At 41.8% G+C, this 25949-nt stretch overlaps 2 protein-coding genes across 6 annotated transcripts in view; one reads left to right on the top strand and one right to left on the bottom strand.

Moving 5' to 3' along the window:
• The window catches only part of CHRNB3 (cholinergic receptor nicotinic beta 3 subunit), a 37800-nt gene extending 21130 nt beyond the window's left edge, over nucleotides 1-16670 (bottom strand). The window contains exons 1-3 of one of the 4 annotated variants that reach the window (XM_075607343.1): nucleotides 16512-16670; nucleotides 9380-9621; nucleotides 6853-6961 (exon numbers count right to left, since the gene is read on the bottom strand). In XM_075607343.1, coding sequence (XP_075463458.1) covers nucleotides 6853-6910 — 58 coding nt within the window. In that variant the 5' untranslated portion in view covers nucleotides 6911-6961; nucleotides 9380-9621; nucleotides 16512-16670. Of the gene's footprint in view, nucleotides 1-6852; nucleotides 7087-7367; nucleotides 7387-9379; nucleotides 9622-16511 lie in introns of those variants that run through there. The other 3 variants (XM_075607332.1, XM_075607351.1, XM_075607359.1) reach the window with 3 other exon arrangements.
• CHRNA6 (cholinergic receptor nicotinic alpha 6 subunit) overlaps nucleotides 16496-25949 on the top strand; it is a 34925-nt gene continuing 25471 nt past the window's right edge. For both annotated transcript variants that reach the window (XM_075607320.1, XM_075607309.1), the window contains exon 1: nucleotides 16496-17057. In XM_075607320.1, the coding sequence (XP_075463435.1) occupies nucleotides 16982-17057 (76 nt within the window). In that variant the 5' untranslated portion in view covers nucleotides 16496-16981. The remainder of the gene's footprint in view (nucleotides 17058-25949) is intronic.

Genomic DNA, 25949 nt, shown 5'->3' with positions numbered 1-25949 from the left:
CCTGCCCTTGTTTGGATTCCCTTGGTTTGAACTTGAACTCTGCTTTGGACTTTGACTACGCTGCCTTCTCCTGCCCTTGAACCTTGGCTTTCGGACATCACTACGCTGCTCTCTCCTATCCCTGGACTCTGGCTCTTGGACAACTACCTTCTGATCTCTGGAGCCCCGGACTCAGCAAGTATAACGTTAACCCTTATTCACCAGGTCCGGCAACACAACTACCACACTCCGGGCACGCCCTCACTGCTGTGGGTGCGTGTTATACCCTTACCTACCTCAGTACTGGGGACTAGCCAGGTCTGCGGGCATACAGGCGTTACACAAATGTCATGGGATTATCTGAGGAAACCCACAGATTACTTCATGTTACTTATTCATGTTGTTTACAACCAAATGAAAACAGAATGTGTCTAAAGTGCAGTCACACAGAGGCCAACGCTTCCTAGTTACTGGAGCACCAAGGAGAAAATAAATGGGAAGGTCCAAAAGCTCAGTTAAATGTGGGCAAATAACACAACGTTACCTAGAACGTTATGTTCTCTGAGGTTAATAGAGATTACCAAAGATAATTTTATGCAAAACAATGTCCGTTAGGGCCCTCGCTAGCACGTGGCTAACGCAGCGGCAGAAGACAGCTAACATTGAAATAAGACACCTCTTTGGTGCTAGCTGCCAGTAACGCTGCCTCGCGTTAGCCATATTGAAAGCGATATTCTACCGTATATATTGCAATACAATATATACCTGGCACCTACCTTAAAAAAAAGTTTTCTGTTTTTTTGTTTTTTTTTTAAATTAACCCATTGGAAGCCATAGTGGCCATGACAGCATGCATTATGCATTATGCATTATGCATGCCTTCATGGAACTATGGCTTCCAAGGCGTTAATACATACGTCTTGACTACATTTTTTGGCCTAGTTCAGGGCATTCACTATAGCTGACTATATTGCTATGGTAATATACGTAGGAAGCCAAAGTGGCCCACTTCAGAACCCTGGACAAGGCCCAAAAAAATGCTGCGACCCCGCACCCAAAGCCAGCTATAGCCATGACCTAAAATAACCCAGCGTTACGTCCCGCGTTAACGGTAGTGGCCTGCTTTGGATATGAATTGAAGTGTTCCACGCCTCTTGTGCATGTCATTAGCACTAATTAGCACTAATGGCCATTAAAGGTAATGCCAGGCTGATTTTGCAGTAAGACAGATCTTAAAGCAGCGTTAGTGAGTTCTGAAGATCCCTGTTAGCACTTAACGAGACGTTAACTTACGTTAACTTATCCTCATGTCACTACCATAATAAAGCTGTTTTTAATTCATTAATATTGTGCTTAGCCCCAGTTTTTGCATGCTGTGCTCCACATTTTTCTCCAGACTCTGGTTTTTTTCTAATCTCTTAATTTAAATTAATGTCTCGTTAAGTCAATAACTGAGCTTTGTGGATCTGCCTCAAAGATTCTAGTTTGAAATTGGAGATTTCAGTGTTGAACATGCAGAAAATTAGGACAATATTTATTATTATTAATTTGCATTGTTGCATCTGTGTCATTTTTACTGTTGTTTAAAAAAAGACAATAAATTAGATAAAAAGTCAATAAATATATATACAATCAAATGCAGATAATGTGCTCTTAAGCACAGCTAGTGTTTCTAAACCCCCTAATCAGGAAACCACAGTGATACCAGATTTTAGGAATAAAGAATGAATTATCGGGCATATCTGTATGCACAAAACATTGCCTGGCAGTTATACCTTTCTTGAATTCTAATTGGGTGAGACACTTGTCTTATATTTATTGGTATATTTATATTGATCCAGAAAAAGGCAAACATAAAACTAGTTAAATATTTGACAGTTATGCCTCATAAGGAAACAAATTCCTTCCTGACTCCAATAATGGCAAGTAGATATCTCCCTGGATCAATGCTCTTTCTATCTTTTAATTATTCTGTAAATTCTTGTATACCATGCATTTCTAAAGATATATAGCCTCATATTTAAAAATATCTACTATATGGTTCCTAAGAAGAAATGACGGTACATAGCATATTATTCATGAAGCCTCTGCTGCTTCACCATATAAGGTTATCCCCTACACTTTATAGACATGGCTTTGAAAATAAGTACCTTGGAGAGCTGCCTTATTGTATTTATGCTCCTGAAGCAAGCTACACATTGTATATCTAATTCCCCCATACCTACCTCATTTTATCAGGAAGCTCAATGTTTGTTGTATTATGCTATGCTTGACAACTTATTCCTCAGTATAGTACATCAGTACATCGTACCAGTTGGGCTGCACTACATAACTAGATGCTACGCTAGAAATATTGGAAATGGATTAAAAGCGAAACTACCCAACACAGACCCACAAAAGGGTGCTAAGCTTTAGCACGCCTCTACTCTCCTTGATATCAATGGGAGTAAAGGCCAGAGTGTACAATTTATTGGTGTGTGAAGAGCAGTTTTTAGTTTGAATGAGAAATAGATATTTCTCAGGTTGAGATACATTTTGTTGGACAACATGCAAGTTTGTTTTATAGACATGAGTTTCCGTGTGCACAAGCTTTTAACACTACAAAGGTTTCTTCTGCAGGACAATGGCTATGAGAAATGAATATCCACTTGCTGCCCTAGAATTGTATCTGAAAAAAGGAATTTCGCCCATATCTAGTAACCATTTATTATTGTAACAGCCACATTAAGGTTTAGTGATGTAACTGCAATTATGAGTTTTGATTGAAAAAAAGAAATAATAAAAAATATATTTTTATATGCTTGTATATGTTTATCCCTATATTGAATCCTTAGGTGACACATAAATAGTACATTAGCATACCTGGGAGATATTATTTGGCCCTAAACTATTATGAATCTCTATAAAGATATAACATTTGAGCTTGCATGAGAGAAGACAGGAGTCTTTGCACCAAATCTAAATATAGTTTATAGGTAAAAGACAATATAATGTATTTTGGCCACCAGATGCTACATAGTAGCTAACTGGAAACAGATCGCACCCCCCATTGATACCAATGGAGAGACTGACTAGTTATCTTTCGGAACGTTGTTCAAAGTTTATGAATGTTTGAGAGCCTTGGATAGGGGCACCCGGGGACTGGTGGGACAGAGGTCCTCCTTTTTGTAACATAAGACTCTGTGAGTCAAACCAGTAGGGGTATTGGGCAGATAGTTAATCTGTACACGTAATGTATCCCCCTCCCGTGTAATGCGTCCTAACTGCATATTATTGTGTTTGTTGTTTGCCGCGCCTCACAGTATGTACCTCCCCCCTTACAGTATCTTTGTTTTGTACCTCTTTCTTTATTTTTGTCCTTAAAAATGCAAAATGAACTGTGTTCAAAAAAAGACAATACAATATTATTTTGAATATAAATATCTTAGATTGAATGGAACAAGAAAATATCCATACATTTTGGTTGCTTTTGCCCATTTTTTTCCAGGGAGTTATATGTGGATTGGTTACATGGAACAGCATGAGGAAACAGAGAGATAATTATTACATGCACATGATATATGGATGGGAACAAAAAAAGTCCAAGCGCATCAATATGTGTATATAAGTGATTTGTAAGTAACGAAATAAAATAGTGAATAAACCACACAGTGAAAAAATATGATTGACAAATCAAATGTAGTGTGTATTAACCCTTGTGTATAAGTAATGAAATATAAACACCACAAACTACAAAATGTAGTATCAAGAGAAAACTTCCCTTAGAAATGTAGGGCCTGCTGCTGTCTGGAGAAAAACTGGGGTCAGGATAACACCAGCTAGACAAGGATACAAAAAAGAAAGCGCAAAACTCTCATAGTGTAGTATTTAAAGAATAAAAAATGTATAAAAGGTAATGTAAGCACGTACAGAAAGAATAATTAAAATTGGCATGTAGGTATATTAACCAGTATGGACCAGGTGCTCCCACGACTGCTGCATGGATTCCGCAAAGGCTGGGTACTCGGCTGCTCCGATTTCGCACTGTGATTTGGCCTCCATCCAATGACTCAGGTAAGTAGTAGCTCACCCCGGATCACTTCACCTCCTCCTCCGTATATCCATGGGAGGAAGGAGGACAGGAACACAGGCTCTTTAGTATGACTCACACCGTCAGACGCCACACCGACCGTCTCCTCGTCCGATCCTCAGTAGCTGAACACTGTTCCTCCGAGTGTTCTTCCATCGCAGGCAGGGGTGGGGGAGTTCGCTCACACTGATTGGCTTCAACAATTGAGTGACGCACAACGCGTCACACACTCCAGCGGTATGCAGGAATCAAATCAGCAGACCTCCGGCTATTAGGGGCACCTCATGGTAGATTATACGTCCAAGAAAGTCCAGAAAATAGCTTAAATGAGCTAAGTGAACCTAATACAATATTAGGACACCTCACAAAACAAATCCAACGCGTTTCGTGACGCAGGTTCACTTCTTCAGGGACATTCAGCTACTGAGGACCGGGCGAGGAGACGGTCGGTGTGGCGTCTGACGGTGTGAGTCATACTAAAGAGCCCGTTTTCCTGTCCTCCTTCCTCCCATGGATATACAGAGGAGGAGGTGAAGTGATCCGGGGTGAGTTACTACTTACCTGAGTCATTGGATGGAGGCCAAATCACAGTGCGAAATCGGAGCAGCCGAGTACCCAGCCTTTGCGGAATCCATGCAGCAGTCGTGGGAGCACCTTGTCCATACTGGTTAATATACCTACATGCCAATTTTAATTATTCTTTCTGTACGTGCATACATTACCTTTTATACATTTGTCATTCTTTAAATACTACACTATGAGGGTTTTGCGCTTTCTTTTTTGTATACATGATAAATGGGGCAAACCAATTAATATATTCCATAAATATATAATTTAACTCCCCTTTGCAGTGTGGTTAGACACAATTGCTTCCTGCACCCTGAGAGTGTATAGTATATTGTTATTAAGTATTTCAAACTTTGCAGCATTTTCCAGTGTCATTTGGTCTTACATACAACACCTGTCACCAGAATGCATGTGCCTGCCAATGGCCATTTACAAAAAAATCCAGAAGACGCAATCGTTAAGAAACTAATATCTCTTGACAGGGACTTCAATCATTAAAGGGGTAGCAAAAGGACTTCACAATTATAACTAAATACATTTATGTTTTTCAGCAATCTAATATGGGATTAACCTTTTCTGACCAAAAAGCAAGCATCATTGGCTTTAATAGTCTATAGTAAGCATTCAGAGAGAAGCATTGGTCTAGTGGTAATGTCACAGCTTTTGAAGTATAATAAGTGCATGTGGTTTAAATTCCAGTGTCAGCTCTGTGGGTCTGTGGTCAAATTACCTTATTAGCCTGTCACTGTAAGCTTATACTCTAAATATTCTGTATATAGGGGTGCACACACTGCCAACTAAGATATAGTATTAGATATTCTGTAGTATTTATGTAAACATGTCTGGACTACTCCATTCCTTATTAACAGTGCTTTTGAACAGGGGTTCCTAGGAACCAGCCCTTGGATTCCCCGGGCATCCCTAAAGGGCTCCCTGCGATTTTCAGGTCATCTGAAAATGGTATCAAATACAGAAGAATGTACAATGCATCTGATCTCAGATTCGCTATTAGAGAGGGTTGGGGTTCCTTACAAAAAATCTGATCTCAGACGCACTATTAGAGAGGGTTGGGGTTCCTTACAATGCATCTGATCTCAGACGCGCTATTAGAAAGGGTTGGGGTTCCTTACAATGCATCTGATCTCAGACGCGCTATTAGAGAGGGTTGGGGTTCCTTACAATGCATCTGATCTCAGACGCGCTATTAGAGAGGGTTGGGGTTCCTTACAATGCATCTGATCTCAGACGCGCTATTAGAGAGGGTTGGGGTTCCTTACAATGCATCTGATCTCAGACACGCTATTAGAGAGGGTTGGGGTTCAGGTTCAGCAGAATTTCACAATATAATTATAGGGTCCCTTAACCAAAAAATGGTTAAAAAAAAAAAAACACAGCCTTACTACAATAGATACAAGTGCAAATAAATTGTTTCATGTCACCAGTAGAGGTACAACGTGGAGAACCGTAGTTCCAAGTTATCTTGCGTGTCTAATTTAATTTCATTTACAGTCTGCTTTCTATCATGCAACTATGTTTCTGTATGTGTTACGTAGCCATCTTCCTAGTCGCAATAACAGCCCATCTGGCTGTTTAAGGGATTCACATATACCAATTATACTGATGTTTTTTTCTATTGAAGACTGTACACATGATGTGTGAATGCTCTATATGTATGATCCCTGCAGCACTGGAGGGTCCAGTGACATCCTGCTTCTGATTGTTTTGCAATGCATTAATGGCTCTTTTAGCAGAGAATGAGTTGAATATATACAGTAGTTGGAGACATGCCATTTAATTGTCATTTCATTCATCTAGTAACAGCTTTTAAATGGTACATTCTCCCAAATGTCATATATATTCAAACTTCTGTAGAAACAAACTAGGATTGCTTTACTATACATACATACAGTATATTATATATATATTTTTTTATTGTTATTATTTACTTATTTTTATTTACAAACTCTGCTTTTAAAACTACTTGTTTATCCCTATAATACTAGTGTTCCTCTATTATATATGTTGTGATAAATATGAATCCATGATGATTTTACTTTTCTTTTTTGCTATGTGCTTATGCTTGCAAAATGTTAGATGTATTTCTACTGCTTTTTAACTGCATGCAATCATTGCATTGAAATGTTAAAGTTTAGTATGAGGGTCACAATTTTGCAACACAAGCAATGCTCAGTTGAAAAACTGTAATATACTGAAAGAAGAATAGAAATAACACTTACCCGAGTTGATAAGAAGCACATGAAATAATATAGTGATAAGATGAGCACACCGCATCATTCCAGTTCATGAAGTCTTCTCTTGTTATTCTTTTCCAGTAGTAGTGATGTGCTGTAATAAAGCAGTGTATTGTGACACAGTGAGTTAGTGCTTAAAAAGGCAGAGAGAGGATTGTGTGCTGTGTTCCATCAGTATCAAAATCATCCAAGCGTACTTTAATGTTTCAGCTGCCTCCTTCTTTCCTATGCCTGTATCATATCTCTGTATCCCAAGCCCTGCCCTATTTAACCCCTACTAATCCTGACTATCCTACAATAAATTACCATTGACATTTTTAGAATTCAGATCTGTGGAAGAACAAATTGTAAATGAAAGTTATATCAGGGCTATAAAAAAACCCTGAACGAATGCACATTAAACGGTAAAAACACAAATGTATATGTTGTTTGCAACTGTGTTTACAATCTTATCACAAATTAACCCTTTGAGCTTGGGGCAATAGCATAATAAGTGGTACCTTGGGGGTCTTATGACGTTGCCCCGACAGCATTGATGTTTTGCTCGTTGCTAGGGGAGATGGTGACCTCATCCCTCAGTGAGCTGAGATCACAATCTAAGCAGAGGAGGAAGGTCTCCTGTTCTTGGCGTCAGGGCAGATCGCGGTCATGTGGTCTCTAAATTAGTAGTATGCCAGAAGATTTGCGGCACAGGATGCCGCAAACCAAAGGGTTAAGGGATAAGAGCAACACTTATTCAGCGACAACTACTATGGGCTTTCCTATAGCAACCACAAGCTACTTGTGAGTGGGGCCTATATTGGACCTAAGGTGTAAACTGGCCTAATCTGGGTGCCACTGACACCCAGACCCTACCTTCCCCTTCTCTGTCCTGGCTCCAACTGCTGTCTCGCACTCTAAGCACACCAAATGTAGCAATCTCCCCCTAAGGGGATCCGTGGAACCCTATTGGTTACTGTGCGTCACGTGGTGTCTAGCCCTAGAGCACTCTGGGGAGTGTAGTTCCCCTGCGGAACTGATAGAAGATGGCCACTGCTCCCCCTGGGGTCACTGTGCATGCGCACCCTCTCTGAGATGGCCGGACACAGAACACTCTGTCTAAGGCTGCGCTAATAGTGCCATCGACAGTGATGTGCCGTCGCGGCAAAATGAATGCATTGCCGCCGTCGCGTGTGCTTATAGTAAGCGCGACGGCACGACGGAGCGACGGTTTGGTCGCGATCGCTGGAAGTTGTCTCTACTATATTTGATTTTTCCAGTGACCGTAGCCTGACTATCGCGCACTATAAGCGTAGTCTAATGGCGACGCCCTGTCTGGGCGTCCGCCGCGGAGCTTCGGAGCAACGGAGCTCCCTCTCCCTGCCTACATGCAGCCCTCACAGCGCCTACTGACCCGCATGCCGCACCGGAGCGGCTCCCGCTGCAGCCGCATACTCCCGCTAACAACCGGGAGGTAAGGGGACACGGGGGAAGACCTGGCTACATAATATTTAGTGTTATATATGATATTGATATATTTTTACATTTTTTCAGCCACGATTGTTGATGAAACTTATATAAAGACTTTGTATGTTTACATTTATACTGTGATATGCAGTTACTATTGTGATTAAAAGCACAGGTGACACGTGTTTGTAAATGTATTTACAGTATGTACAGTATATACATTTCTGCGTGTGTTCACACTTATCAAGTATATATTCTTTTAAGCCACTAGGTGTCACTATTTCTTATTTGGTACCATGGAAAACGTAAAAGGTTAGAAAAATGGCACCCAAAACTAATTAAATAGTCCATGAATATACCGTATTGGCCTGAATATAGTGCTATGTTTTATTCCTAAAAATGTCCTTCGGAAAACTATACTCTTATTATATGCGCAGCCTAACACCTTTTATTTTTATGTAGAACACCTTCAAAACTTTAGGGTCGTATTATGTGCGAGGCCGTTCTATATTCGGGCCAATACCGTCATCTGTTTTGTCACCCATTTTATGCCCAAATTTTTTTTTTACTATTAGTACTTTTTTTATTTTCAATGTATTTTCCTTTTGTATAACAACATTTTTTTAATCAAATATTTTAACCCCTTCAGTGCCCTTTTGTTCGTTTTCTAGGTGGCGTTTCGCAATTAGAGCCCCTTAAACCAAAGATCCGTTCCGATCACCTCTCTCTCTCCCCCCCTCTGTCTCTCCCCATCCTCCCCCCTCTTTCTCTCACTTGTCCCTTTTCTCTCTCTCTTTCCTCTCTCTCTCTTCCTCTCTCACTCACTCTCCCCCCCCCCTTTCACTCTGTCCCCCTCTTATCTCACTCTTTCCCCGTCCTCTTTCTACCTTCTCCCCCTCCAAGCCCCTCCATCTCCCCCCCCCCTCCTCCCGGGACCTACCTGTGGAGCCGTGCTGGGAACAGAAACCTGGTTTGATAAGGTCATAAGATGTATTGTTTGGGATTTCCCTTGAAAATGTGTTGTAGGTGGCTCAGCTTGCCGTTGGGGACAGACATACAAGTTTACATGTCTGAGACTGTTTAAAAGCAACACTGGCAACGCTCCTTCCCCGTTTTGGATGGCATACCCCAATTGCAATGCACCTTAATGCAACTAGTATTCCAGCAGTTACTGGAGGGCCAGATAGGTCTTGTCATGCTGCTCCTCTGTGAGCTGTGGTAACGCAGAAAGGCTCAATGAATAAGATACGTTTGTGTGACTCATTGTCCGATCGGGATCTCAGGCCTGAGCAGGGACGGTAATAAAGTCTAAGGGTACACCAAGGGGGAGGGGACAGATTAGAAATGTTTATGAAGATGTTTGATATATTCCAGCATTTCCATAGGATTATGTTATTTGTAAGCAACCCCATGGCACCTTGCTAATAGCTTATTCATTTTATTCCAGACACTACTACTAGTGTGGATGTCCTTCCCTTGAGTCAGGGATGAAATGAAACCCCACAGTCAAGTTGCGTTACAGGGCCTTTAACGGAGAAACCAGAAAGTCTGGTACAATATAAAATTGTATTGGTTCTTAAAGCAGGGATAAATTCACAGTGACAAGTGCAGAAAAGTGTTTTAAACACAGTTGTATGTATCATGGAAAGCTCAGTTCATTGCCCACCCACACTTCATAGGGCACCACCCTCCAGCAACCACCTCCCTACCGCCAACACCCCAACACACCTAACTGCCCAATCCCCTGTATACAATTGGCTAACGGTCCTATTAGCCCAAGTACTCATTTTAACTCTAGGGATAAAGATATGAGTTTTGGTAAATCCCCTCCCCTAAAATGCTGAAAAAGCAATATTCAATACAATCATACTTTTCAGTTCCTTACCCCCTTAAACAAGGAAGCCAAAGAATATACTTCTCTATTTTACTTTGATCAGAAGAGCAATGCCTTTATCCAAGGTGAAAAAATTAGATTTTTACAGCTGCCAAACACACCGCTCCAAATACTAGCTGAGGAAATACTATTGCAGTGTGGGATGCCTTTTAGTTTTTATTGGGGGGCGTTGGGTAGGAATCTCTGATCTAATCCAGACGTAGTAAAGAAAATGAAGAGGCTACGAGGCCCATTCACTAAACTTTGATAAGTGGCTTAATGAACCTTAAATGCCCTTAAAGTGCGATATTGCCTGTTTTGCTATTCACTAAGCTTCGATAACAGGGCAGTATCGCGCTCTATTGGCTTTTTATCAAGCTTTAACACTCTAGCAAACAATTACCGTACGACAAGCCAAAAAAATGCCCCAAATCACTTTTTTTGTCAGAAACTGCTATTTACTAAGCAGTGATAAGCATATCGTACTTTAAAAATTGCATTTTTTTGTAGCCAGCTAAAGGCTGGTGCTAAAGATATTGCAAGATGCATAAAAGCATTTTCTTTTAGTTTTACTGCATAGGATTGATACCCAGAGGCCGGATCCCCGGGGGTCTCCGGTATCAATCCTGTGCAATAAAAATAAAATTGCAGCCAGTTTCATTACCTTAGTGGCAAACTGCTAAGGTAATGAAAGGGTTAAATAGCAGGCACTGCAAAGTTGTTGCTCCAGGGGGTGGGTGAAGCTTGTAGTTGCCCAAGGGTGGGTGTTTAGGCCTTGCGGGAGGGTGGCAGTAGAAGGTAACCCCTTCATTATGTTAGCGGTTACAACCGCTAAGGTAATGAAGAGGTTAACTCGTCCCGCAACCTTCCCGGTAGGCCTAACCACCCACCCTGGGCCAAGTACCCCCTTCTCTCACCCCATCTGCCCCCAATAACCAGCTATTGTGCTTTAACCCCTTCATTGCCTTAGCAGCTAGCCGCTAAGGTAATGAAGCTGCAATAATGTGAATTTTACTAATAGTGCACAGGAGCAGGGGGTCTCCTGAGCTGAACCGCATTAATTTCAGCCTTGGGGACCCCCTGCTTCACTAGTTTATAGGCCCCGGTATGGGGTGCCAGTATCCCCACAATGTTTAAATCTCCCGGTCACGTGACATGGGAGATTTAAACATTGCGGGGATACCGTCACCCCATACTGGGGCCTGTAACTCAGGAAGCAGGGGGTCCCCAAGGATGAATTCAATGCTCCCGTACACAAGCATTAAAATTAATATTTACACTGCAAGATCGCCTGCAAGAGCTGTGCATGGAGACCACCTTGCATTTTTTTTTACTGAACTTTTAAAAAAATGGTGTTTTTTCTTAGCGAATACCGTTTTCACACATGTTTTATAGCGCGATAAAACAATGCAAAGTCGATCGGCAATGCACTGATTTGATCTAAATTTAGTGAATAGGCCCCTATGTCTCGAAGGAGGTAAAGTAATTTTATAAACTCATTGATAATCTCCTGTATAGTGATCTGCGATATGCATCAAATATAAAACTCATAATTAACCAATTTATCTATACACTATATGCACATCTACTGTATATATAATATTGTAACGCCATAATGCCAATCAATATGTTCAGTCCCTACTCTAGTGAGTACATTTGACATAACAAATGCCTTCTCTTCTGGTATTATACAAGTTTCTAAATAGGTAAGATTAATTCACTCTCACACCTGACTGTTTAAGTTACAAAAAATATATTTAATTCATTAAATGATGCAAAGAGCAGTAAAAATGGGACAAGCATTGATCATACTGTATGTGTGCCAAGTAACTGTGCCTATTGCTCCACTTCAGTAATAGTGGATCCAGGGCACCTTATTAAAAAGCCATGTAATGGTGCACAGTGCCGAAGCTACATACATTTGACAGAATTTTAGACTCTGCGCTCAGTATACAGTCTCCTATGTTTCTCTTGAAGAGCAGGTATTTGAAGATAAGAAAATCCGTCAGCCTTCTCCACAGAAAAGGTTTCGGTTCGAGTTCACTGGACGGTTCCTCAATTTCAAATATTCATTTGCAAATAGCTTGACCCCTGAAAGACCCGGAGGAATGAATGTGTTTTCACAGAATGGAGGAAATGCCTCCTAGCAAAAGATTGACAGAATTTAATTTGCAACCAAGGACCCAGTATGTGCTTCTACAAACCAGTGAGGTAAGAAATGGGAGTAAACTGTCAAGTATTATTACCCAGCCTAGCATCAAACTAATACCCATTGCTGTACTTGCTCCTCGCAATTAATTAGCAGCCGGGTAATCATTTCTTTATTAGGAGATATAACATAGAGGGAGGAGAGCAAACAGACTACAACTTTCCCTGTGTGGCTAGTAAAAATAAAATCTATAATATCAAATCGATGTGAAATGTTTATTGTGCAAAGGGAAACTTCTTTTAGATTCAGTGGAGTATCCAAAAAAATCAATTTGTATATATATTTAGTGTCTTGGTACCCAGAGGATCATTCTAGGTTTTGTACATATCTACATAAGAAATCATTGCTGCCCTAGGAAATCTCTCACTTACCACGGAAGATCACACAACTGGAGTCTGCTTTCTGTTCCAAGGTTATAGGAGCATTGATTGTTCTACCACAAACCAATTTCTAAGCAGTAAATAATTGAATAGAAGTTACCTGTTACTACACAGGGTTCCATTATATCATCCGGCCTGCAACACAATGAATATTGTATTGAAAAGGTAAATATATATATATAGTAAATACGCCATGGCACACCATGTTTGATCCTGGTAAAAAGGGCAAGGAAGTGAGTTTCAGCGTGGCAGCCTGAATATGAGTGAAAAACATAACTTATATCACCTAATTTAAGATGATGACAATCCCCCTTATAGCTTTTAGAGGTTCTTGATTGTACATGCAGGATGACAGAATGGAACACAGAACAGGAACAAGCGAGGCTTCTGTTATTAGGAAATGAATGAATAAAGAAGTTCAACAAACAGCACTATCTCAGTTTACTTTTGTATAATTGTAATCTAATGTCAATGTTTGTGTCTTTGTAATGGGACTTATAAAACATGAATGCAATATATATCTCATTATAGGGGTAATTCAATATGCCTCTTCGCAACATTGAACATGTCCTGCAGGTCTAAATCCATTTGGCAACCAGGAAGTCTCATACTCCTATGCACAAAAGCACACACTGGACAACCTGTGAAAATTGAAAGTGGCAATATTCCTGTGCCTCGCTCCATCGGGTAGCAAAACTGTTAGATCTCAAGTCCCCCTTTGATGTAGCAGTTCAGACACACCTGAGGCCTATCTAAATCCAAGCCAAATCCAATCCTGTGAAATTCCCAGGATTCCACCTGACATTTTCAGAGAGACTGTTTAGCATAGGCCATTATCTGTTTGGAACCTGTCCATAGTTATTAAGAGGTGGCTAGCAACACTTTATTCTTGTGCATTTTAGTGCCCAAGCAGTCCCCATTGGGATCATTTTCAATCAATGATTTGCCAAAACAACAAACTAAATCAAAATCCTCCTGGATTTTGGGGAGAAAATATTATTGAAGTGTTCCTTATCTTCAATGTATAAAATGGCTATCATCTCTTTGAAGTTTTTTTTCCTGTTGCATGGTCAGTAGAGATGAGATTTTGTATTGCTGAAATCATCTCTTTGTGCTTCCAGTGTGTAACCATTTCCCTGCTGTAGATACTTGCAGTGTATGTGATGGAAAAGGGTTAATTCATATGGCTGACTTATTCAGTAGTCATTTGCTTTGCTTTCGTCATAGCAGTTAAGTCTTTGTATACTTATTTTAATTACATCATATTTTCTTTATTTAGGGGGTTTTATTCTAGATTTTATTTGTCCATGATAACCCCCTGTTGATAGAAATTGAGTGCATTTCATTGGGGCTACTTATTGTAACATCCCTTAGTATACATTAATGTCTCCCCTCAACCCAACCCCACCCCCACCCCCCAGTGGATAGCAAGGAGTGAACCTGCTCTGCATACCACAGTGTTTAGTGTATTGATGGCTCCAGCCAATGGCTGAGAGCAGAAGAAAGGAATAAGCCTATTAGACCCTGAGGATCTGAGATGTCATTGCAACAGGACTGTGGAGATACACAGGCAGGGAGGAGTAAGCCGAGAGGGAGACCCGCGTGAGAGAGAGAGGACCTGTCCTGAGGATGGAAAAAAGAGAGGGTTTTAAAGCTGCGAGTAATAAAGCCAGAATGCAGTTGGGAGATCACTCCTAGAAACACATCCCAATCCATTCTAAGTGCCCTGGGCACAGCACCCATTGTAAAGTAATGAGCTCCAAAGCTGTGCCGGCACCTACAGCAGCCCTTTTAGTTAGCATAAGTGACAAGTGACAAGTGACTCTGTGTGATATTTGAACAGAGAGGTTTGTTGTTATACTGTATGTAAATTGCTTTAAGTGTTGTCTGTGGTCTCCTGACATTGAATGTCACTGCGTGATTCCTATGTTCCCTACTTATAAAGTACGATTATGTGTTGTCTGACTCCAGCCTAGTCCTTTGCAGGCTTAATATTCTCAGCTACAGGGGAGGTGGACTCAGGCCCCCGCCCCAATATATACATATAGGGAAATACAGAGGGGTTTACGTTATTAAGCCAGGGCTGCTAAAGCTCCATCCCCATCACCATCAGTCTACGTTTGACACAGGGCGACATTCGAGGGCACCTTTGATGGTAAAAAATGTGGGTGAATGAGTCTCAAATGGCATTCGTTGCCACTTTCCCCCCTCCTTTCTGCGAATGTCATAACACCCCCTGCGAATGTGTAGACATTCAATTTCAAATGTTTATACATTCAATTTGCCCCCAAAAAGGGAACCTAAAATATAAGTGTCCCTCTCTATTTCAGGGCCTGGAACGTACAGCTGAATTGAATGTCAAAACATTTGCAATCAAATATGGCGGCCGGTGGAATGGCATACACTTGAACCAGGGTGGGCGAATGTCACTTTTTAAAACCAAGCCGTGCGTATCTGCTGCTGTGAAGAAACATCATATTTGTAGCGAATTCAAATGTCAGCAAAAAATTCCCCCCTCCCTATTCTCGAAAAGGAAGCACTGGTACTTCCTGTGTTTTTCATTCCCCGCGTCACGCGGGCCAATAAGAAGCCGCGCCGGATGACATTGCCACTTTCTATTTGCCTGCGTGACGAGGGAGATTTAAACCGCCATTTTGTTTCCCCTGATGGGAGCTGCAACAAGCTAACTTCAGTGGTAAGTATCACTGGAAAAAAGGCGCCCTCAGAGATTAAATGAACACATTTCAGCTCTGGGTACCCCCTGATTCCAGATCCTAAAAAAAAGGGGACGGTTAAAAGAAAATCATGAAGAGGGGACAGCTGCTTTAATCAAGAAGCTTTTATTCGCTAATTATCACTATGATAACTTACTTGTATTGTCATGAAAACCGTGATCTTGACCACCCCTCAAAACAAGAGAGCATTAGTGACAACAACCTTGCAAGGTACTTGGCATTTTGCTGTCATTTGAGCGTTTCTAATGCTTTCCCCCATATCTCTCTGACCTTTTCACTTATAGAAGTGTTACCAGTAGGCATTGCTAATCTGAATGTTGACACACTTCCCCAGGCACAGCTATAAATATGAATGCAAAGTAAACAGGGCACACATTGTTACCATTAGCATCATACGCTGCTAGTGCCGTTAACCAAAAAAAGGCAAATTGCCTATTTTCCTTAACACACGCAATAACGATAAACTCGACAGGAACAAAAGTACAAACTTAACGTAGAAACATGGGCAAGAGTTAATAAAAGCACAAGGGAAACAAAGGATACATGTACTAACAGGCCATTATAATTTTTACCTTTTGACAAATAATGAAATCCAACCTTCCCACAGGAGTGAGATTTCAATTAGTTGTGAATATGTTATTGTCAGCCGAGTTCATGCGTGCAAAATTAGCGTTAAAGTTGTGTACTGTATGTAAGCTTTCTGAGCTCAATACTACTAGGTATAGTGCTGATTACACCATCACTGCAAAGTAATACATATTACTATCATTACGGCAACATGCAGCAAGGCACACATTATATAAATATATACATATATATATATATATATATATATTTATACATATATATATATATATATATATATATATATATAACATAGGATGTTGTCATGTGATACTTCTACTTCTGAAATATTGTTTTACAAGTAATGGTGTTTGAATTTAATTTAGGTTACTGTAGTATAAAAGGCTCCTTTTAAACAAAGAAGTGTGCATAGTTACCTCAGAGGTCTGCTGAGATCCCAGCTCTGCTCCTTCTGGATGGGCTCTAAACACCTTACTCCTCACTCATTGCCTCCTAAACACTCACTGTTGCTCATCCTCATTCCTCAGGTCTCTCCTCTCTATCACATGTCTGGGTACTTTTTTTTTCTGTGAATCTGCGTTCCTGAAGAAAACATACTAGCAGTCACTTTGACAGAAGAACACACGTTTCAAAACCATCCTTTTCTTTCTGTGTTTATTTTTTTGGAAAGAAGAAAAATTATTTCCCACTCATCTTTTACCTGTGCTCATTTTCGAAAAAAAGAAGAGACATTTCAAGATCACCAGCTTCCCTTTGCTATATATATATATATTTTTAAAATTATTATTATTTTTAATTACTCAATTTCCTGTGCTTGTTTTGGAAGGCGAGAACATATTTCAGAATCTTTCATGCACCTGTGCTTTGCTGGTCCATTTGAAAAATAATGCTTCCATCCAATTTAGTGGGAACTGAAACCTCGTTTCTTTACCTCTGGTTAACTTTGCTGACAGATTTCAAAGGTAGGTTTTGATTACAGCCTCATGTGTGTGTGATATTTTTTTTACTTTGAGAAGGTGCATTGCCTTTGCAATAATTGTCACCTATTGTTTCCTTATTTTAAATTGTGTGTGAAATGTGTGGATTTTTCTTTCTATAGTTACAAAGAATGCTGTTTCTTTTTCAATGAGGAAGTTCAGTAGAAAAAATATATTTAGTTTATAGTTTTAATATTCTGTATCATTACCCTTATTTAATGATGTTTGCATAGTTCTCAGTCTGTACATTCACATGATTTTTTTGGTTTCTGAGGTGATCTCTACAAATAGAGAGAAATGATAGTGTAGAGGAGAATGATACCATAAAAGTCCATTTGTGAAGTGATACAGTATATAAGAATTAGTGGGATGAACATGAGATGACAATGAAGTTATGTAGAGATGTATGATTACAAGGAGTTTATACTATGCAACTATTTTGTTCTATAGAAAACAAGACTTATAATTTTTGTTTAGTAACAAATCCTTCATGTATTTACCTTGATAATCTAGATTAATGTTTTTCCACAGGGGTTCCCAGGGCATTCCTAAAGTGTTCCATTGTTCCCTGCAATTTTTAGGTAATTTGAAAATTATACAAAATACAGAAGAATTTACAATGCATCTGATCTCAGACGCGCTATTAGAGAGGGTTGGGGTTCTTTACAATGCAGCTGATCTGAGACGCGCTATTAGAGAGGGTTGGGGTTCTTTACAATGAATCTGATCTCAGACGCGCTATTAGAGAGGGTTGGAGTTCCATGCAATGCATCTGAAATCAGACACGCTATTAGAGAGGGTTGGGGTTCCTTGCAATTCATCTGATCTCAGACACACTATTAGAGAGGGGTGGGTTCCTTACAATGCATCTGATCTCAGACACATTATTAGAGAGGGGTGGGTTCCTTACAATGCATCTGATCTCAGACACATTATTAGAGAGGGGTGGGTTCCTTACAATGCATCTGATCTCAGACACACTATTAGAGAGGGTTGGGGTTCCTAAGATTTATATAGTTCCTTAACCAAAAAAAGGTTGAAAACCACTTATCTAGATCAAAATGATACTTGAAACAGTTTTGAGTTAATAAACCTATTGCTTCAAAACCAGGTTAATCCTGGGTGGATTACAATGCATGTATTCTTGGCAGCCTCATCAGGAGCGAAGAGGTTAAAGAACGAAGAAATTCTAGTCAATGAAATTTTAATCTGGTTAAGCCATGCGTTAAACAAAGACTTAAGGGAAAGTCCTAGGAGTCACAAGTACCTTGCATAACATCTGCTTCAGTTGTCATATCAAGTTAATGTGAGTTAAGCATAAAAGCTTTTTAGCCAATTTCACTGTTCCGCTCTGTCCATTAAATACAACTTTAAGAGCCTTGTCTGAAAGAAATGAAGTGGATGGTGTAATATAGATTTTTATTTGACATTCAATTTTGCAGGCTAGATCGACTACTATGTGGCCAACTATAGTCCATCTTTACCTATATGGCAAATACAGTACCTATTTCTGGGCCCTGTACCAAATGAAGACCAGCTGTGCCTATTGTTATAATTTCTGCCGGTGTGTGACAACATGTCATGACGATACTGTATGTCCCCTGCTGCACCCACTGGTTGAAACAGATTAGAAGCAGATGATACAAAATATATGTAAAATGAAAAGTAGATCAATGCTTTTTCAGATTTTTATCACCACGTTTATTGCATGTATTCATGCAAGTATAAATAAATACATATAATACAAAAGTTGTGTGTTAAACTGCCTCTATGGGAAACTGTCACTTGCTTGAAATCTCATTTATCAACCTTTGGCAGTTATCAATTAATCTCTGATAAGGGTTAACTTTCTACGATCCCATGTTAATTGCCATGCAAGTCAAAAGCAGCTGAGTGATTGCAGAGCAATAATCCATATCAGTAAATTCTGGTGTCAGGGCCATGACAGGCAGAGAGAGCTGGGAAAGGCGAGGAATTGAGGGGCCTGGCCCGTACTGGGAGTTGGGCCAGGCCAGAGGTTGGGCCCAACATCCGCTTCCAGCTGCCGGGCCTCTGTTGGTTGCTAGGCCCCAGTTCTGCCCCGTAATGGCCCGACCTTCACAGAAATCCCACCCCGCGTGCACACCTTAAATTGGGCCCGTCCAGAAGTCGAGCCCAACTTCTGCACCCACCCGCAGGATCAACGTGCTCTGGAGGCTTCACCCCAAGGTAAGGTGTGTGTATGTTTGGAAGAGGGGGGTTATTGTGTGGTGTTGGGGTCGGGGGGTTATTGTGTTGCAGAAGGGGGGTTATTATGTTGTATTTGGAGAGGGGAGGAGGGTTATGTGTATTACGGGGGATTATGTGTGTTGGAGGAGGGGGGATATTGAGTGTGAGGAAGAGGTTGGGGTGTGGGAGATAGAAAAAAAAGGTGCGGGAGAGAGAAGGGTGGGGATGTGGAAGAGACAGATAGAAAGAGTGAGATAGGGTGTGGGAGAGAGCGAGATGGGAGTGTGGGAGAGAGCAAGGTGGGGGTGTGGGATAGAGAGAGAGGTGGGGGTATTGTAGAGAGAGATAGAGAGACAGAGATTGGGGTGTGTAGGAGTGGGGTGGGGGTGTGGGATAGAGAGCCGTGAGGGTGGGGGAGAGAGAGGGGGGTGGGAATGTGGGAGAGTGAGATGGGTGGAGATCTGGGAGAGTGGAAGGTGGTGGTGGGAGAAAGAGGTTGTAGTGGAGAGAGGGGTGGGAGGAGAGAGGTGAGGGTGTGGGGAGGGTGAAAGAGAGGTGAAGGTGTGGGAGAGAGAAGGTGGGGGTGTGATATAGAAAGAGAAGGTGGGGTGTGGGAGAGAGAAGTGGGGGTGGGAGAGGGGGGAGTGGGAGAGAGAGAGGTGGGTGTAGAAGAGAGAGGTGGGGGTGGGGGAGAGAGTGAGGTGGGGTGGGGGAGATAGTGAGGTGGAGCTGGGGGAGAGAGGTGGAGGTTGGGGAGAGAGGTAAGGGTCGGGGAGAGAGGTGTGTATGTGTTGGAAGAAGGCGGGTTATTGTATGGTGTTGGGGTAGGGAAGGAGAGAGGTGGGGAGAGGGAGGTGGGGGTGGGAGAGAGAGGTGGGGGTGGGGGAGAGAGGTGGGGGTGGGTGAGAGAGAGATGGGCATTGGGGAAAGAGAGAGGTGGGGTGGGAGAGAGAAAGAGGTGGGGGTGGGGGAGAGAGAAAGAGGGAGAAGTGGGGGAGAGAGAGAGGTGGGGTGGGGGAGAGATAAAGAGTGATAGGTGGGGGAGAGAGGTGGGGAGAGAGATAAGTGGGAGAGAGAGCTTGTGGAGAGATGGGGGGGGGAAGAGGTGGGGGGGAAAGAGAGGTGGGGAGGGGGAAAGAGAGGTGGGGGAGAGAGATAAGTGGGGGAGGGATAGAGAGAGAGGTGGGGGGAGAGAGATGGGGGTGGGATAGAGAAAGAGAGAGGTTGGGTGGGGGAGAGAGAGGTGGAGGTGGGGGAGAGAGAGAGGTGGGGGTGGAGAGAGAGGGGGGAAAGAGAGAGGTGGGGGTGGGATAGAGAAGTGGGGTTGGGGGAGAGAGGTGGGGTGGGGGAGATAGAGGTGGGGGTGGTATAGAGTGAGAGGGGTGGGGTTGGGGGGGAGAGAGAGAGAGAGAGAGAGAGGAGTGACCAGCAGGTCATTTATCTCCTATTTGGAGATATTCCGAGCACGGAAGACACCCCCAACCCCACCTCTCGCTAAATTAAAATGGCCACCGGAGCCTGCATGTAAGGGCAGATAGTGGAGGAGATAGATCCCTGCTGTCAACCCCCTGCCAAAATCAGACCAGCCCCACCTGAGCAGGGCCAGAGGTGAGTTCTGCTCCCTGTGGGGTCTATTCACTAAACAGTGATTAAATCAGTGCATTTCTGCCCGACTATGGGGCCTATGCAGTAAGCTTCGATAAGCCACTTATCGCCGCCTTATCGCCAAAAAAGCCTACTGCATTTCAGTAAGCCCCAATAAGTCGGCGATAAGAGAACTTTTCTGCAATTTTTTTCCCGATAAAAAAAAATCGCCAAACAAACGGCGATAAGCCACTTGGCAGTTTTTCAAACTCGTGCAATTCTTATAGCCTCGATTAGTTTATCGGGGCTAATCACAGCTCTAGAAAAGGTTTTTCCTCTCAAAATCATCCCGCCAGGAAAAGTTGGCATGAAGGTGGTGAGAAGCTGCCGATAAGCGGTGAGACAGGACTTAAAGGGAAAAAAAGCATTTTTCCTGCATTGGATTGATGCCGGGAGTCTCCGGAGCTGATTAATATCATTAGTAGCACCAGGGGCGCCTGGCATCAATCCGATGCAATAAAAATGCATTTACAGTCAATTTCATTTCTTTAGCGGCTAACCGCTAAGGCAATGAAGGGATAAAGGAACAACAGCAGCTTTATTGGGGGCAGAGAGGGTGAGTGAAAAGGGTACTTGGCCCTTCATTCATCCCCTCTGCCCCCAATAAACATTACAATACTGTATGTACTAACCACAAACACACAACCCATGTGCCTTAACTCCCACATAAAACCATCATTTATATTTTTTATACATAGGATTTTTTCCAGATGCCGGCGGTGGTCCCTGGGTTGTCCCCGCGGGTGTCTGAGGGCCTCCAGGTTGTCCCCGTGGGTGCCTGGGAGCCAACAGGGGTCCCCGGGTGGACCTGCGGGTGTCTGGGGGTGTCTGGGTGGTCCTCGCAGGTGTCCGTGGACCCCCAAGTGGTACTCGCAGGTGTCTGGGGGCTCTTGGGTGGTCCCCACGGTGTCTGGGGGCCCTCGAGTGGACCCCACAGGTTTTCCCCGGTACATGACATTACATACATTCAATATTTTTCTTACCTTTAGAAGCGTTGACCCTCTGAATCCCGGTAGGGCCCCCAAACACCTGTGGGGACCACCCGAGGCTCCACCTTGCAAACCTTAACCAGACTCCTCCTTGCTAATTAGGACTCTGAGAAAAAGACTCATGTTAGAAAGAGGAGAGATTTTTCCTCAGCACACAATGGTGTAGGAGTTCAGGGGGGTTATTCCAGTCAGGTATAAGACTGAGAAGGTTTGTTTTATTAAAATAAAAGGTCTAAGTTTGCAGAATGTAAGGGATATGGCTGGTGGGGATGAACCAGATTAGGTTCTCACTCACTCTCTCTCCCACCAAAAGACGTAGAACATTTTAATAAAGAAGTGGAAACGTATAGTTTATTAGACAGGTATATTTAAAGGTATTATGCTTGGTGCCAGTTAATGCCCAAGTCACCCTGAGCCTGGTTTAGGGGTTCAGGGGGCACTCCAGCTAGGTGATAAAAGCTGAGAGATTTTTATTAAAATATGTTTAAACTTTATGCATTAAATCAGACAGGGTCCTGCAAAGACTCAGAGGGGGGCCTATGGCTACTAGATCAAAGGGACATTTGTCCTAGAGATGTGATCCCTTTTGTTAGCAGGAAAGGCTAGAGGTGTGAGCGCCATTTGTCCAGGATACCTAAGTAGTGGCCATATCCTCAGATCAAGAGTCAGCTTCAGAAACAAGGAAATAGAGGTGTTGAACCTTTGGTTAGCACACAGGGGTTAAGGAGACTGAGTAGCACCCGGTAAGAAGGCAGGATGCCATATGCTAAGTGGGGGAAGATGACCTTAGTTGCACATGCTCAGTTGTTATACTGATGCCCTCTGCCAGGGTCTATAGAGACTGGCAGAGCCTGGCTATAGGTGGGAGGATTGGTTCCCATGCCAAAGATTGGCTGCACATTATACAGATAGGCTTGGAATAGTTTTAAAAGTTTGTGCAGTCAGTGGAGAGGTGAGATTTACCTGAGATTCAGTTCCATCTAAGTTCCATCATGTGTGATTCGATGTGTGGTCCAAGGATTCCCAGATCTGAGTAAATCGTCTAAATTTCACAGAGGCTAAGTGTTGAGTTACAAGATCCCAGAAGGAAGAGGCCACATGAAGGAAAAGTGGCCTGGATTATTTTGCTGTTTGTTTGCAACTAGGAAAGGTTAGTTTTATATACCAGTATCCAAAGTAATTGTGTCTTTTTCCTGTATTTTGTGTTACATCGGTGTGTACGTTCATTTTGTAAATAGATCACAATTTATTTTATCTCTCTGCTTTGCTCAATCAATGATCCCGGTAATTAAGGTGTTAAAAGCTTGGTCATCCCGTGACAAGGCTGGAAAGGGGCTTATCCTCTCAGTCTTGTAAGAGAGGGACTAGGGGAAGTAAGTTAGCCCTTACAAAGGGATACGTGTTTTTTGCTTTTGTATGTTTTGCCTTGTTAAAGGAACAGGCTCAATAAAGCAAGGATTTAATTTAATCAATCTCCATTAAATGTATCTCTTACAAGAATCTTAAATATTCTTTAACCCTTTGAGTTCCACCGAGACATAGCCACTACATCATGGGGTCTGTCATTCCAGGGACCCCATGATGTGTTAGGGAAGATCACCTCATGCACACATGGGATTAACACTGATGAGAAAAAGAAGGGACATGGCTCCTACCCTTCTGTTACGTCATCAGTGACAGAGCGATCATCTTCGGCGATTCAATGGGTTAAATCCACTACATTGGGAAAGATTCATGATGCAGAACCGAAACGTTGGTTAGAATTAATAAAGTACAAACCTCAAAAGAGTACTGCTCTTCTGTTTCTTCATACTGTATTTATTTTTAGTACATGAATACATGCATGTTTAATTACACTAAATAATAATCAATAATGTCTATAAACCTGACAGCTACAGCGCTGGAATCTCTAGAATCCGTGTTTCTGGCACAAATCCGTGCTGTGTAAAATGATTAGCATTAATCAGGAAACTGAAACTTTTAATATTCCGATAGCCACATTTTAGCCTTGTGCAAACAACCTGCCAGCAGAAAAATATAATCCATTTAGATAAGCTACACTTTGATCCAACCGTCATGAGGTTTTCCATTGATCAATCCTAATATGGTACAATTCTGCTGTATGCAATAAAGAGATGTATACATGGCTGGTGCTAAATAAATGAATTTTTATATAACAAAAAACACTACTGCAGGGTTTTTTTTTAAACTATTCTATGTATCTTTTAAAATATATGACTTATTTCAATGTTTTTCTGCCTTTCTCAAAGCCTTACACTGACACCCTTTTACTTTTTCTCGCTCTCTTTTTCACCTGTCACTTGCTCACTAAGGGCCTCATGCAGTAAGCGTTGATAAGGGAATTATCACCATTTTATAGCCAAAATTGGGTTTGAGATTCAGTAAGCGCCGATAAGTGCTTGATTTCGCCAGGTTTCGGAGCCGATTATTTTGTTATGGCCAGTCGGCTGCCGATAAGCCTGTTTTCGCCACTGATCGCCACTTTTTTTAAATCGGCTGGATTCAACAAAAAAAATCAGCTTATCGGGGCTGATCGGCACTACGAAATTGAGATGTTATGGCCAATTTCTCCCGCCAACTAAAGTTGGCAGTTTGGACGGGAGAACGATCGCTAAGGCTGCCGGAACGGCACTTAGAAAAAAAAAATCTTCTGTACATCAATGGAGTCAATGGAGCGGGGACGTATAACAGTATAGTACTGTTTACGTTTCATTGCTCACAATACAAACGTCATTTGCATTATAGTGTGGGGGGCATTCCCTGCATTGTGTCACAGCTGACGTGTATTATTTGCATAACATTATACTTTTACATGTTTTCAGCATTTGCGGGTCACATTACTCATCATGTGATGATGTGGCAAGGGAAAATACTATACTCAACTCTTAAAGGAGAACCTCACATCATATCACACATTTGAATGAACTGAGCGACAATTATTTACATGATGTTACACATGTCACACATGTCACACATACACAGTATATTCATCTTCCTTTACATTACACAATGCTAGTAATGTGTCACGCATCTTTAAACGTTCATGTACATCTGTATTCTCATGTTTACATATACTTTTGGGTCCTCCCTATTTTCATGACGTCACTTATTGGACGCTCAATCACATTGCATGTTTACATTGTAACCGTAGCATTACAAGCACTTCAACCTAACTTATACACACATGTACAGTAATTCAGCATTGGGACACCTTGTAAACTCATTCTATACCAACTATCCTCATTACACAAATGCATGCATATGCACACGACTATTCATTGTTGTCAACATGTCACAATAACATGGCTAATTACACATGTTACACACAACTTTTCCCACGTCAATCTCAGCCTTTTTGTCTAATTACATGACTGACTGTTGCCTTCAGAAGTTTTACATGCATTGCACATGCAACTATTATTTGCAAGCAATGTTTGTACAAAGCTTCACGTCACATCATTGGCAAATATCATCATTCCCTGCAGAATACACACAACAAATACTTATAACAACAACTGCACACAGCTTGCCACAGAAGTACTTTATTATGTTAATGTAACACCTTGCATTTTACTATGTCACCTGACATCATCACATACCTATTTAAAGGACGCCCATTACCTGCTCATTCACAGCTACTCATTTCAAAATGTTGAGATTGTTTAGGAGACGGAGGAACATTCTTTTCTATGACATGCTTGATGATGAAGACAATCATATAGGGCAAGGGAGGGACACACCGAGGGACAGTGACAGTGACAGTGACAGGGACAGTCACGCGGATACGACAGAGACAGGGAGAGGGACAGGAGATCAGAGGAGAAGACAGAGGAGACAAGTTGTGCCTCGTCCGCGTCTGTACAGGGAGAGAACCCTGTTAGATGGGATGAGTGAGGAGGAGATAGTAAGTCGCTATCGTTTGAGTTCAGCAGCAATCTTATCTCTTTATCAGGAGATAAGGGGAGATTTAGATTTTTTAACAGCCAGAGGTCGTGCAGTCCCTGGGCTTGTGAAA

Source organism: Ascaphus truei, chromosome 1, assembly GCF_040206685.1.
Source record: "Ascaphus truei isolate aAscTru1 chromosome 1, aAscTru1.hap1, whole genome shotgun sequence".
Lineage (NCBI taxonomy): Eukaryota > Metazoa > Chordata > Amphibia > Anura > Ascaphidae > Ascaphus > Ascaphus truei.
The sequence above is the reverse complement of the archived record's forward strand: the minus strand, read 5'-3'. Positions and strand labels throughout refer to the sequence as shown.